At 43.6% G+C, this 13,881-nt stretch overlaps 1 protein-coding gene across 2 annotated transcripts; it reads right to left on the reverse strand.

The window, feature by feature from the left end:
- Window positions 1-165: 165 nt before the first annotated feature.
- On the reverse strand, window positions 166-13,218 carry tdrd6 (tudor domain containing 6). Of its 2 annotated transcripts, XM_049590085.1 has the most exons (16): window positions 7,342-13,218; window positions 6,864-7,215; window positions 6,547-6,626; window positions 6,347-6,427; window positions 6,114-6,159; window positions 5,050-5,129; window positions 4,798-4,852; window positions 4,238-4,305; window positions 4,088-4,151; window positions 3,360-3,463; window positions 2,977-3,031; window positions 2,763-2,815; window positions 2,620-2,674; window positions 2,455-2,528; window positions 924-978; window positions 166-698 (listed from the first exon to the last, which is right to left on the reverse strand). In XM_049590085.1, exons 1-16 carry the CDS (start codon window positions 13,177-13,179, stop codon window positions 607-609), a joined length of 7,152 nt encoding a protein of 2,383 aa, XP_049446042.1. In that variant the 5' UTR covers window positions 13,180-13,218; the 3' UTR covers window positions 166-606. The 2 variants fall into 2 exon arrangements, with proteins under 2 accessions (XP_049446042.1, XP_049446040.1); XM_049590083.1 differs by having other exon boundaries at window positions 6,864-13,218.
- Window positions 13,219-13,881: the final 663 nt, after the last annotated feature.

The following is a 13,881-nucleotide window of genomic DNA, read 5'->3' on the forward strand; positions in this document are numbered from 1 at the left end:
ACTCCTGTCTGCTTCTCCAAACTTGGGGCGAGCCGACCTCCATCTACTGAAGGTAACACAATGACTAAAGGTAAATTTCTCATACAGCCCGTTAAAAAAAAAAAATCCTAAGTATCCCTTTAATCTGCACTGCAAGAAGGAAAGAAAACCACGACTCATCTCTAAAGATCTGTAATATTTATTGTGCCAACATAAATACCTTCAACGCATGCATATATTCACACAAAATACAAAAACTGTCCTGAAAACTGTGCGTTTCACATCAACCACTCTAATCTGTGTTTTATATTCAACAAAAGATTCAGCACTTTCAAAGAATTATGTGGCACTTTAACAGAACAGATCATGTGTAACAACAGAGCAACACATGGACACAAACTGTGACTGTGCACAAACACTTTTCACCAGAAGCTTGTGTTTCAACGACAAAATGAGCCGCTGGGCCAAAGGATGAAGACGAGCTGCCGGCTCTATCCAATAAATCAAGACCGCACTGAGCGCGTAGAAGCAAACAGTAAAGAAAGAAACACTGAAGTTGAACCTGTTGGAACTGAAAGCAAACAGTTGATAAATGTGTGTGATAGAGACAAAGGAAACAGGAGGTGGTTACTCCTCTGGCTGCTGCTCAGCCAGCCGCAGATCAGCAGAGCCTTCGTTGATAATCAGAGAGAGATGAGTTCTCTGTGAGAGCTGCGCCTCTGAAACACAACAAAAATACAGTTACTTAACATCACATGAAACTCATCACAGAGCATACACAACATCCTGTAAATGAAACACACACAGGTAACAGAGTCGTGCTTCACACCAGAGAGCAGCTGATGATCCCTGTAATTTTCTTTGATGCATGTGACGACTGCTTCAATGTTGTATTTGACCCAAACTGATAATTATTAATATCAAGTATCCACAGCATCACTCACCAAAACTGTCAGCAGCAGACGATATTTTGTCCTCGAGCACACCGTCACTGAAATCCTGTAAAATCATCAACAAATTATAACCGTAGACAGGGAGTGTGTTTTGATCTTATTACAGGCCACAATGCCTGCGTGAGCAGTGCGTGACGGCGGCCTCGTTGAACTGCTGCAGCTCGCGCGCATGCATTGCTCACACTAACAGAGCTGCCTGCTGCTGTATCTACTGTGTTTTCACAACTAAAAGATGATACTCATCTATGGAGCCATGCAAGCCACTGCAGTGTCAACAACCCGCTCCTGCAAATATTTCATAATAAAAGCCTTTTACAAACGAAGATGCTCAAGAGGGTCAGAGGGTGTTTAATCTGAGACAAAAACAGGAAGTGTTGAGTTCAAAAGAAATGCTTATATATTCAGGAATCTGTGGTGAAAGGTGATATGTCGGTATGATTGTCACTAACAGGCTCCTTGTTGTCCCCTTGTGCCACCGTGACAAAGGTTGAGAAGCTGGCAAAGAAAGAAAAATGGCGACTTGCACTGACAAAACAACCAACATCAGCTTTGCTTTATATGTGAGTGAGTCTACCGCTACATAATACACCTCATCAGACACAAGTAGGTCACTCAGGTCCTGACTCAAGTCCCGGGTCGAAGCTACCAAGTCCCAAGGTGAGTCCCAAGTCCTAAACTTTGAGCGTTGAGTTCTAAACAAGTCACAATGCCCTCGTCACTGAATGTAAACTTAGACAAGAGTAATAAAATCAATTTAAAACTTGTTGTCGTGACGACCACAGAAGGCCTGCCTCTCAAATCATCCCATTGGACATGAGGCGCTTTTCTGCTCTGAGCTGAAGTTTTTTCAACTCAAGGAGCTCAGAGCACTCCGACAAAAACACCAGGTGCCTAGAGCGCAGAAAAACGAGGCTTGTAGCAACGCGAAAAAGCAAAAAAGCTTCATTCTCATTAAAAACTATTTCACAAAGCACCTCCAGCTGCTGAAACACTTCCTGTGTGATCGGGACCTTAACCTTTGACGACTACCGTGTGAATGTTGTTGTAAACTCATCTTATATTAGAAAAAACACTGCAACTTTCTCTTCCCGAATTTGTAAGACATTTTCTGAAAGACTATTCTTTCTTTAAACTAATAATGTATGTTGTTATATGTTTTATATCTAAATAAAATAAAGTGTGTGTCCTCAAAGATTTTTTCCAGCAGAGGTGCTGGCGTGTGTACGTTTTGTTTTGTGTCCCTGGAAGATATTTAGTGCGTCTGCTGACACGGAGGGCTTTAGACACGTATTTGTAGACAGCTGTCGATGACGAATTAAGTGTGAGTTACGTACGAGTCTGACTCGATTCCAAATCATGTGACTCGAGTCCACAGCTCTGCCTCTGATAAACACAAGCTGTTTATCTCCACATCCATAAGGTTTACAAGCATCTGTAAACATTTGGACATCATCTCTGTGGATATTAGAATGAATGTAACCACCCACTGGCTTCATCTGTGTCTCTGAATACAAACAGTTACCTCTTCCTGACTGGTGGCTGTGTTCAGCAGCTGCTCGCTGTCCTCTGTCTCAGCTTCAGACTCATCATCTGTTTCTGCCATCAATAAAATATTGATTTGGAAATTAATTCATGTCTAATTCACCACACGTGGCTCACACATTATTGTGTACATCAGGTCAGATACCTCTGCTGATGTCTGTCGGACCAACGAGACACGTAACCTGTTCATCCAGGTCACTCTGAAGAACAATGAAGACAGAATCATCCGTCAGTGCTGTTATGTTTATGCGTTTCATTTTAGAATGACGTCGACTGATTTTTTATTACCAAATGCTGACAGGGAACTGAGTGGACCTGTGGCTCAGTGTCAGATGGCAGAGCTGCAAACACACACACACACACACACACACACACACATTAATATTAATGTATATATATATATATATATATATATATATATATATACTATAAAGAACGTAAAGAGATTCCAGAGGAAGACCTTTCCAATTTGATATACAAGTAATGAAGATGAGCAACAAACCTGTGGGTGGATCTGGGTGAAGAGCAGAAGTCTCATCTTCAGTCACTGACTGAATCTGAAAGAGAACACAATACGTGGACGCGTCACACTGCAGCTCGTCAATACAACATGCTTTTATTTTTAAAGAATCCCTAGTTTATTCTTAGAATCTTTATGAAGACTTAAATTTATACTTTTTGAGCAATGTACTATTTTTTGTTTAAAATTAATACAGAATCATTTTTGGAGATTTTTTCTGTGGACACTGGATTTTTTTTTGCTGATTTTTGCTCAGCCACCAGAGTTGATATATGGGACAGAGAATACCCACTGCACTGACAGTAACTGATGGTGTTCACCTCTAAACAGCCTCTGAAGATTAAAGTCATCTGTGCTGTACCCACCCTGAGCTGCAGCCACAGAGCCTGAATGTCCTCTGCTGTCATGCTGCTGAGACTTTCTTCTCTCTCACTGCTGACTGTGACATCATCACCTGGCTCGTTTGGATCTGCAGAGCAAAGCAATAAAGAAGCCAAATCACTGATAAGACAGTACATAATCAGAGATAATGTTGCTCCCAATGCAAACAACTGGATCACACTGCCTGCGTGAGCAGCGCGTGACGGCTGCTTCACGGAGTCTATGTTCACATGGACTGCATTGCTGCTGTGGCACTGCTGCCTGCCAGCCTTGTATCTCTACACTGAGTCTGCCTCACACTGCCACAATAAAGGCTGTGTGTTAAAAACATGAAGGGATTCTGTCCACATAAACGCTGGAAAGCTTTCATTTAAAATGGAAATTAAGTGTTGAGTTAAACATGTCTGTTAGTTACTCTACTGATATAAATACTGAAACTGTAGTGACAGGTGTAATGTTGCCAGTATGATGTCCAAATGAATCATTTTCACCGTCTATTTCTGCTGCAAACCACACGTGTCACATGGAAAAAAATAGGTGAGACTCCAAATCTCTAGATCAGCCACACGGTGCCTGAGCAGCTCTGCTTATGCAGGCAGTGTGGCCCAGTGTAAAGCAACACTGTGGTAAGACTGTGAAGTTCCATGGTAATGACACATTCTGCCAGGCACATTGTTTTGCTGTTTATTCAATCACCACTGAGGTTTGATACCTGTGCAGATATCTGTCAAACAGGTTTCTTCAACACAACAGGTCACCTCTTCAACCCCGTCACCCTGAGCAGCAACAAAGACAAAATTCACGTCAGGTGTGATCACTGTTTCCGGTTCACTTCAGAATTCTGTGGGTTTAAATCCTTTACCGAATCCTGAGAGGAAGCTGTGCAGATCTGTGACTCACTGGCTGCAGTGTCAGCGTCAGCTCTCAGGGCTGCAGACACAAAGACAGATTATTCACGATATCAAATGTGACACATAGAGGCTTCCAAGTGCTTCCATGCTTACGAAACAATATCAGATAAACCAAGAAGGCCCTTTAACACAAGCAAATGATTCATTTGGCCTTGTCAGTCAGAGCATGTTTTATCAGCTGAGTGTTTTGCTCACTGCTTTGGAGTCAGTGGAAAAACTTCAAATCAGAGCCGAAAAGCGTCCAATCAGATGAACTGAGAGGTGGGCCTTCTGTGACAAGTGGGGGACAAAGTTACATGACTTTACCACCATAGTTACTATATAGTTATATAGTAGTTACTAGCTAACAGCTAGTCAGATGCTTAAAGGGACATTTCACTCCATGTTCGACTCGTGGTTGTCTTTCTTCATTTTGGATCACACACACAGATGCCAAATGACAATGAATAGGAAATGCCTGAAAGGTGTTTAATCCCAAAATTCAGTTTGACAAATGATGATGTCATCAAACCTGAATCTGTATCCTCATCATGGGCTGAGCTCTCCTCTGCAGTCATCAAGTCACTCTGCAACAGAACAGATGATCCATCACTGACCTGTCTGATGCACTTTACGTCAATGATGTCATGTCATACACAGGAACAGAGATCAACAAGGTGTAACAAGACCCATATTCTTATTGGACCGTTCGGGACGAGGCTTTCAGAAGAACACAAGTACTGGTAAAAACACCATCCAAATCCCTGTATGTCCATAACATTACCTCCACATGTGTGGTAACACATGGCAGCTCTTCCTTTGGCATGTCATCTCCAGCTCCCATTTCACACTTTGTAGGAACATCTATGAAGACAATCACAGTCCATCATCACAATACAGTCATTTCACAGCACACGCAGTGTGACACACTGCACTTACGTTAGCGAACCAAATTTATGTGATTGAGTGTTTTACCTAATTGCCTATAAAGCAAAGATGCACTCCGACTTTCTGTCTTCGTTTTATTTACCTGAAGCTACAGTCAGGGTGTCTCACATCACATACCTCTGTACTAAACACTTAATAGTTGAGTGCATTCACACTGCATAGTACGGGAAAATGCAGTGTACTACTGGCTCACTCAAAACGGTCCAAACATTGAGCATGGAAAGATGTACACTTCTCAACCTCAATGGTCACCATCTTTGCTACATCACAAACTTCTCAACTTCTGACATGGCGGCTGGGGACAACAAGGAGCCTGAGCTGGCTACAGTGAACACCGCCGTGTTATACAGATGTTAGTTATGCATGTTTTTGCACTAAGTACCAAAACTGTTGTCGAATAGGGGCAGTCAGTAATGTTTGTTGGGTCTGTAATGGTTTGGTACAGCAAACAATAATGTGACTACTAACGTTAGCTTGCTGGCTAGCTAAGTTACTCTTGTCTATGGCAGCACATTTTAACCAGCACTGATGTTTGGTTTGTTTCTGGGCAGAGACAGTGGTCAAATGTTGGCGATGATGCTCCACCGTCCGTTTGCAATTTGCAGTTTAAAAAGCAGATGACCAACAAAGAAAAGAAAAAGAAAAGCTGTTGTCACTTTTGTTAAGTGCAAAACATCAGTGCGCGATTTGAGGCAACACTACTTTGTTAAACTCAGTGCACCACGCAAAGTACATAGTGTACTACATTGAAGTGTACTAACAGAAGTATGACATATGAGACACACTCAGCGTGTTGTAGGCTAATCTGATAGCTTGCCTTAAAAATGTCATTTTAGTTCGTACCCTTAGCCCATACTGTATGAGTGTTACATGGTCACAAAAAGAAGAGGAATCACTCACCAAACACAGGAGGCACACAGCAGGGCCGCACCAGTTCAGTCTGAATCTACAAGATGACACAACAAGTAAAACCACAGGTTTATAATAAATCATGTCTTTGCAAGTATTTTACTCCATGACCAGAGTTTTTTGTAACTGTCTTTTTTCAGACACGGATCATCAAAAGATCTAATCTCACTACGTGCTTTGTATGGAGATGAGATACAGCTGAAGATCAGATCGATGTGATGTACCTGCTTCAAGTCTTCAGAAATGCTCTCCTGTGACTCCAGCACATCTTCACTCTCCCTGAGACTGAAAGCTTCACGGGGAACCTTAAAAAGAATACAACACCTAATTAGATATCATCAAGTCTGTTTCACCATATGTACTCAAGTCAGCAGTATACATGTTCATACCTACTATGCACCTATATTAGTGTCACACAATTTACCATTTTCACTGTTGTTGTACTGGTAGGTGGGATCTCCACTGCAGTGGTAACCTCACTGTTGTTTCTTTCCTCGGCTGAATCTGAAAATGCAACCGAAAAAAACAAAAACAAATGTAAAATTATTAACGAGGTTAACTGACCAAACTTTACCATGCACATAAGATATAACCAGAGTACTAAATATGTTTACTGTGCATACTGACATGATTCCCCATGTATTAATTTACGGTCAACTGCTTATTTGATGGTCAGGAAATGCAACATATTGTTTACTAATCCGAAACAAAGATTAAAAGAAAAAAAACTGTGTTGCTTACCAGAAAAATTCATGATGTCATAGCTGCTTTCCATCCTGTTGTTATTAACCTCTTCAATCAGAGACGAGTCAGCTGTTAGGATCTCCACCTCATCTATGGCCTCCATGGGGTTCTCAGACAGAGACTCTAAAGCAACCGTTGCAATCTCTGAATCGTCTGTGGCCTCTGTAGGGTTCTCATCCAGAGTCTCAGAGTCGGTCGTTACTGTCTCTGACTCGTCTGTGGCCTCTGCGGGGTTCTCATTCAGAGTCTCAGAGTGAGTCGCTACTGTGTCTGACTCGTCTGTGGCCTCTGCGGGGTTCTCATTCAGAGTCTCAGAGTGAGTCGCTACTGTGTCTGACTCGTCTGTGGCCTCTGCAGGGTTCTCATCCAGAGTCTCAGAGTCGGTCGTTACTGTCTCTGACTCATCTGTGGCCTCTGTAGGGTTCTCATTCAGAGTCTCAGAGTGAGTCGCTACTGTCTCTGACTCGTCTGTGGCCTCTGCGGGGTTCTCATTCAGAGTCTCAGAGTGAGTCGCTACTGTGTCTGACTCGTCTGTGGCCTCTGCGGGGTTCTCATCCAGAGTCTCAGAGTGAGTCGTTACTGTCTCTGACTCGTCTGTGGTCTCTGTAAGGTTCTCATCCTGAGACTCATATCCAAGAGGTACAATCACTGACTCATTTACAGTCTCCACAGTGTTCTCATCCAGCGACTCCAACACAGTCGTTGCAATCTCTGACTTGTCCGTGGCCTCTGTGGGGTTCTCATCTGGAGACTCAGAGTCAATAGTTACTATCTCTGACTCGTCTGTGGCCTTTACAGGGTTCTCATCCAGAGACTCATATACAAGAGATACAATCACTGACTGATCTACGGCCTCTTTGGGGTTCTCATCCAGTGATTTAAATGCAGCTACTGCAATCTCTAACTCATCTGTGGCCTCAGTAAGGTTCTCATCCAGAGACTCAAAGACGGTTGTTTCAATCTCTGACTCATCTATGGCTTCTGTAGGGTTCTCTTCCAATGGAGGATTTAAATCATCTAGTCCAATAGTGTCAACTAAGGAACCCTCCTCTTCTGTGCCTTCATCAGTTTCACCTGCTCTCTTAACATAGGTGAAGGTCAAACTTCCCTTTCCACCCTTTTTTTCAAGTGATGGATCGATGCCACCATCACATGGCAAAATATCTGCTTGGGGGTCAACAAGCTCACCAGTGCTCTGCTCTTCACTAGGGTCCCTCTGAGGGTGAATGTAGGTATCAGTATTATCCATTTCTTGACTTTTAGGATACTCTGGTTGGTCCTCGGGTGGTGCAGTCTCTTTCAAAATGGTCATTCCAACTGCACCAGGTTCATTTTCCATCTTGGAGCTCTTCCACCAGGTTTTCATTGCCTCATTTATCCCCTGGCCCTCACATTCCATCCACACGAGGCATTTGATTCTTCCTTCTTCTTTTGCTACTCTGGTGATAGTCAGCTGTAACACTTTGTCTGTTGTAAGCGCTGACAGCTCATCTACTGCACCACTGTCCCAGGATCCGTGAGAAGCATCAAAGCCCTCAAGCTCACACAGAAATGCCTGAGGAGTAGTTTCCATCAGATCAGGGGGGATTTCCCTCACATCAGTAATGTTGACTTGGGACTTGTTTCCATAGTCCACGAAGAGAACAAAAAGCTCATCTGCGTTTTTGTCGATGACCTCTGCGCGGTACCAAAACTGATCGTCTGAAAAGAGAGCAACACATGGGCTGCCAGGAGAGACTGAGCCTGGATCAATATGTTTGTGATCAACTGCACTGCCCACTTCTGAGACACCTGATGTTATCTTATCAAGTTCTTCCGAGTCTGCAGACTGACACCAAAAGGTCTGAGCATCATTTATAGATGTGATGTAGACCTCCAACTTTTGTCCCTCTATAAACACTTGCTGGTGGTAGGAGTTCAGTGGTGGTTTTTCTGAATTTTCTGACAGTTTCCTGATGTCAGAATTCTGGGCAGGCTTTTCCTCGACTTGCTGAAGTTTCTCTGAAGCAATTTCAGAAGCATCGGTTGAGCGTCTAGTAGGTACTTTACACATGACATTCACACCACTGTCTTGAAGACTGACTTCCCAAACAGATCCTGACTGGCTGATGAAATGGCACTTGAGAATCTTTTCTCCATTGCCACCAATGTCTTTTTTGAAAGCTGACACCACTTCTGGGTCAGGCACTTCCTCTTTTCCAAGACCTGCAGCCTCCCTCAGCATACAGTGTGTGCTGTACACAGGAAGTTCCAAGAAAGACTTATGGAGTCTGCCTATCTTGGAAATTGGCACCTTTGCTGTGTTTCCAAAATCAACAAACTCAACAAGAGCCATCGTTTCTCCATGAATCTCTCTTACAACTGCTCGATACCACGAGGAATCATCTGCAAACTCTGCTTGAACCAGATCACCTGGATGCAGGTCTTTGATGTCGTTGGTTTGGGGGATGAATTGGGGATCATTTAGCTTTTCCACAAGGGAGAAAATTCCATCCTCCTCTCTGACAAGTTGCACATAGAAACTCAATGGGCTGTTGCAGTGGGAGATATAAATATCTGCTTCCATATCTGATGCGATAGATTTTGAGGGCAGGTCTGCAAGTTTAGGGAATTTTTCAGCATTGCTTTCCTTCTGAGATTTTGTGCCAGGTGATGTGGATTTGATGAGCTGTTCGGTGTCTATGGGAGGACATTTCTTTCTTGGTTTGATTTGGGCACCTCCGGGCTCAGAACCATTTCCTGTATTGCTTGATGTGCTTTTACAGGACTGCCTTTGGTGTGGAGGTATATACAGCTCTAAAGGAGCACTTTTGACCTTGGCATCCCTCACGTGGCGTGCTGGTTTGGGGGCGGAGACATTTTTCTTTGAGATTTGAGTGTGATCTTCCGTTTCAGCAGCTTGTTTTGGGACAACTTTTGGAGTCTTTTGTGCATGGTTTGTGGAAGCCTCAAGTGCTCTCTGACCCTGGTGGACAACATTTGCCTCTGTGTGCATCTTAATCTGAAACATCTTCTTCATCTTTGAATTAACCTGAGTCTTTCCATGATACAGCTCTACCAGGAGTTTCCCATCAGGCTCTCGGGCCACAACTAGTGCTCGAAATTTACATTCTGTCACACTTGCCTCAAACCAGGTGTTTACCTCACTGGGAACATCGGCAGGGAAATCAGAGAGACTACACACAACTGCTTGCACAGGCACAGACATGATGTCTTTAGCCTCTCTGGGAACTGGGAGCAAATCTGATTTTTCCACTTTGATGGTGTCACCATAATCCACAAAGTGAACCAGAATCGCTGGCTTTGTGGCCTTGATCTGTCCCCTGTACCACTGCCCATCAGTGTACTTCGCAAAGCACAAAGTTGCAAAGACTGTTGGGAGCTTTACATTTTCAAGCTGATGACAGAGATTGTTTACTTTCTTCTTGAGATCTTTCATCACATCAGCGTTCCTCTCGAGCTGGCAGTAGAACTGACTGACAGTGTTCACACATGTCACTGTGACCTGCTCCTCTATTCCAGTTTTGATGTTGTGCGTTGAGTAGTAGTACGTGTCCAGACGGAAAGATGGTCCAGCAGCCATGCTGGGAGACACACTTTTGACTAGATTGGCCATAGTGGTGCAGACACTCTCAAAGGGAGTTTCGAGATCCACAATGTTGAAAACAATCTTCTGTTCACTGTACATAACGGCATATATGGTGCACTTCAAAATCACAAAGTTGGATGCTGCAGTTTCCACAAAGTTTTGGAACCTTGCTACTGCTTCTTCGTTCCACTCGTTTATGGCGGATGTTGGGTCAACAGGGTTTAACAGACTGCATCGAAAAGCTTGGCCACGCAGATTGAGGAACTGCGGGCTGATCCTCCTCAGGTCAAAGAGGGAGACGGTCTCCGTCTGGCCATAGTCGACAAACAGCACATCCACATCAGCCGTTTCATGTTTGTGAATTACAAGGGCCCTGTACCACATTCCATTATCAGGGTGGCGAGCAACACAAGCTGTTTCCACAAAGGGCTGAAACTCACTGCCTGCATAGTGAGCCTGTATGTCATGCATGAGCAATTTCAAGTGCCCTGCGTTCTGTACTAGTTGACACCAGAAGTCATTTGGGCTTTCTATGTAGGACACACTGACATCAAGGACACTTCCAATGGGAAACATGTGCTCCTTGAATGCAGTAAATCTTTCATTACTGGCAGAGCCAACTGTGAATGGGGTCTGGAAAGACACTGCTTTGTTCCTGCATACACCTGAGAGCCTGGCATCTGGAAGTTGTGGCAGAATGGCAGGTTGCGTGGTCATGTTGGCTTTGGGTTGTCTCTGTATCTCAGCCCTTTCAGCAAAGCCAGAACTGCACATCAGTGTGCTGAGATCTCTTTCCCCCTGAGCTTTGGGGTCTTTAAGTTGGACAACATAGCCCTCATCATGTTTTGCTGTTACATGTACAGTTAGTTCTTTATCTGTGACTGCTTTGATGAAAAAGTCACAGGCATCTGGACTCCATCTCCCATCTTTCGGCCTGACACCAGCCAGAGAGCACTTGAGTGAAAGACATGGCAGCTTTTTGAGCTCATCAGGAAGGGTCCTGATGTTGCCCCTGTCAACCACTTCAGTGTTTCCATAATCAACAAAGAACACCTTGACCTGTTGCTCGCCAAGTTCAGCCACAGTTGCTCTATAGAACTCACCGTCTTCTGCCTTGGCAGCACAGTAGAGCCCAACTGTCGGATTTCTCACCACATCTTTATTCACTGAATCTGAGTACAGGTGATAAATGCTATCCATCAGTTCGTCCAACTCATTTGCATAGTTCTGGGTTTGGATCCAAAACTCAGATGGGTCAGATACGTGCGGAACAACTGCCACATGTGATGAATTGAGAGCAAGGTCTTCAGCTGGCAACTTCTCTGCCATTCCTTTCTCATCTTTTCTGTCTTCATCCTGTCCTGAAGAGAACATCTTTCTCTGATTCCTCTCTTGCCGAGCTGGATGCTGGCGGCTTCCTGCAGTTCTACAGATGGCATAATCTCCAAGAGTTTTTTCTCCCTCTAGAAAACAGCTCTCTTTGGTACCAAACATGTTGTTAATGTTTGTGTTTTCATCCCCGTAAAGCGTGACATAGTGAACACCCTCAGAGATACTTTGGTACTCAAATTTGGCAATCACTGTCTTTTGCAGGAGAAGCGTCCTAAGATACTCAACCTGGCTTGTTGTCCATCCGACCCCTTTGTCAATGATTCCATGGAGGGAACAGATGTAAGTCACAACAGGCATCCTGAAGAACTCGAGAGCCAGTGGTCTGACATTCTCCACTGGAACAATCTGTTTGGTTCCATAGTCAACATTCAACACTTCCACCACATTGTTGTTTGGGAAAACCTGTTGTAGAACAGAGCGGTACCACCTGCCATCACTTCCTCTTGCAGCGCATGGAAACCCAATCATGTCTTGCCCTACAATGCAATTGGCCATTCTGCCTTCACAGCGCTGTGTCAACTGCCCTGAGAGTTTCTTCAACTCTTGTGAGAAGACCTTCAACTGGCAAAAAATCCGCTGCGGATTTGTCACCTCAGTGACGATGACAGTTTCCACAGTTCCTGCTGGCAGCTCTGGGTACATATAGAGCTCTTTCTTGTGCAGTTGCTCAACTGCTCCCATGGAGATCTGTGCCTCTGGAGACACTAAAGCTCCACTATGGGGCTGCAGTGACTTGAGAACAAAGCCCTGAAATGCATCTGGGGACAGCTTCTTTGCAATTCCCATCTCATACATTTGTTTGGATATGCAGGGGATGTGCAGGAGAAATGTTCTATGTGGCACCAGTACATCCTGCACATGTGCCTTCACAGACCTTCCAGACAGAGATTTCAGAAATTCGAGAGCCACTGGGGACCATCTGTTCTCAGGCGTGAGGGGTAACACGTTAGCTAGCACACAAAATTCCACTTCAGGTGGCAGGTGGAAGTGCTGCTTCTTACCCCATGCCAGCTTACTTGTGGTGGTGTTACATGTCCTTCCTTTGTCAATGAGGAACACACTGCATTTCAGGCCACTTCTTGACACTATGCGGGACCTGTACCAAATACCATCTATCTGAACCAAGCACTGGTCACCAGGATTCCCTTCAAAGTCTTGAAATGTGTTTCCGGGAGACTGAATGTCTTTAGCGAGGTACTCAAAATCTGCTGTCCTCTCCTGGCAAAATTTTCCCCAGAACTCTACGAGCACACACTGGGGATGCAAGTGAGACCTGGTTATGAGAACTGTTACATCTGATCCTCTTGTAGGAAGTCCTTTGATTGAAGACATTTTGGCAGTTTCATGAGATCCAGCTACTCATGATTTGTCACCTCTCGTCAACACAGCTGTGAGCACTGGATGTTATCTGGAAAACACAAGGCACACAGCATACACATACAAAAAAAACACGTTTAAACATGACATTGTCACTCACCAAGAATTACTGTTCCAATGCATTTTAGAGGGCAGATCATCATAAGGGCTGCAACTAACAATTTTCATTCCAGATTAATTTGCCCATCATTTCCTTAGCATATCATTAAGTTTTAGGGTGTTGGTTGGATAAAATAATTTGATGTTTTTGGTTTATGACAGTGTAATCCTAGATGTTATTGATCAAATAACATTTGTTTTATCTAATAAGGTTTCAGTCTGTTTATTTCGTGTCAGTCATTTTTATTGCAGCAACTAATTTTATTATTTAAGTTTTCTATCAAAGTTAAATTTTTAGTTCCAATAATAATATTCGGTAGTAAAAGAATCAATACTTAGCTTTCATGTATTGATACAAAATTGCCACGCAAAATATCTCAATACTATGCTGTATCGATTTTTCCCCCACCCCTAATATTCATATAACTTAAAATAGGCATAAACTTGCCCTAAAACCTGTTTGATAACATAGGTTGCCCAAATTTTATAATGGATATTATATTTTCTTGATCATGCATCTTTCAAATAATACAAACCTTAAAGTGACAACCGTTGACT

The sequence above is a fragment of the Epinephelus fuscoguttatus genome, linkage group LG11 (genome assembly GCF_011397635.1).
Source record: "Epinephelus fuscoguttatus linkage group LG11, E.fuscoguttatus.final_Chr_v1".
Taxonomy (NCBI): domain Eukaryota; kingdom Metazoa; phylum Chordata; class Actinopteri; order Perciformes; family Serranidae; genus Epinephelus; species Epinephelus fuscoguttatus.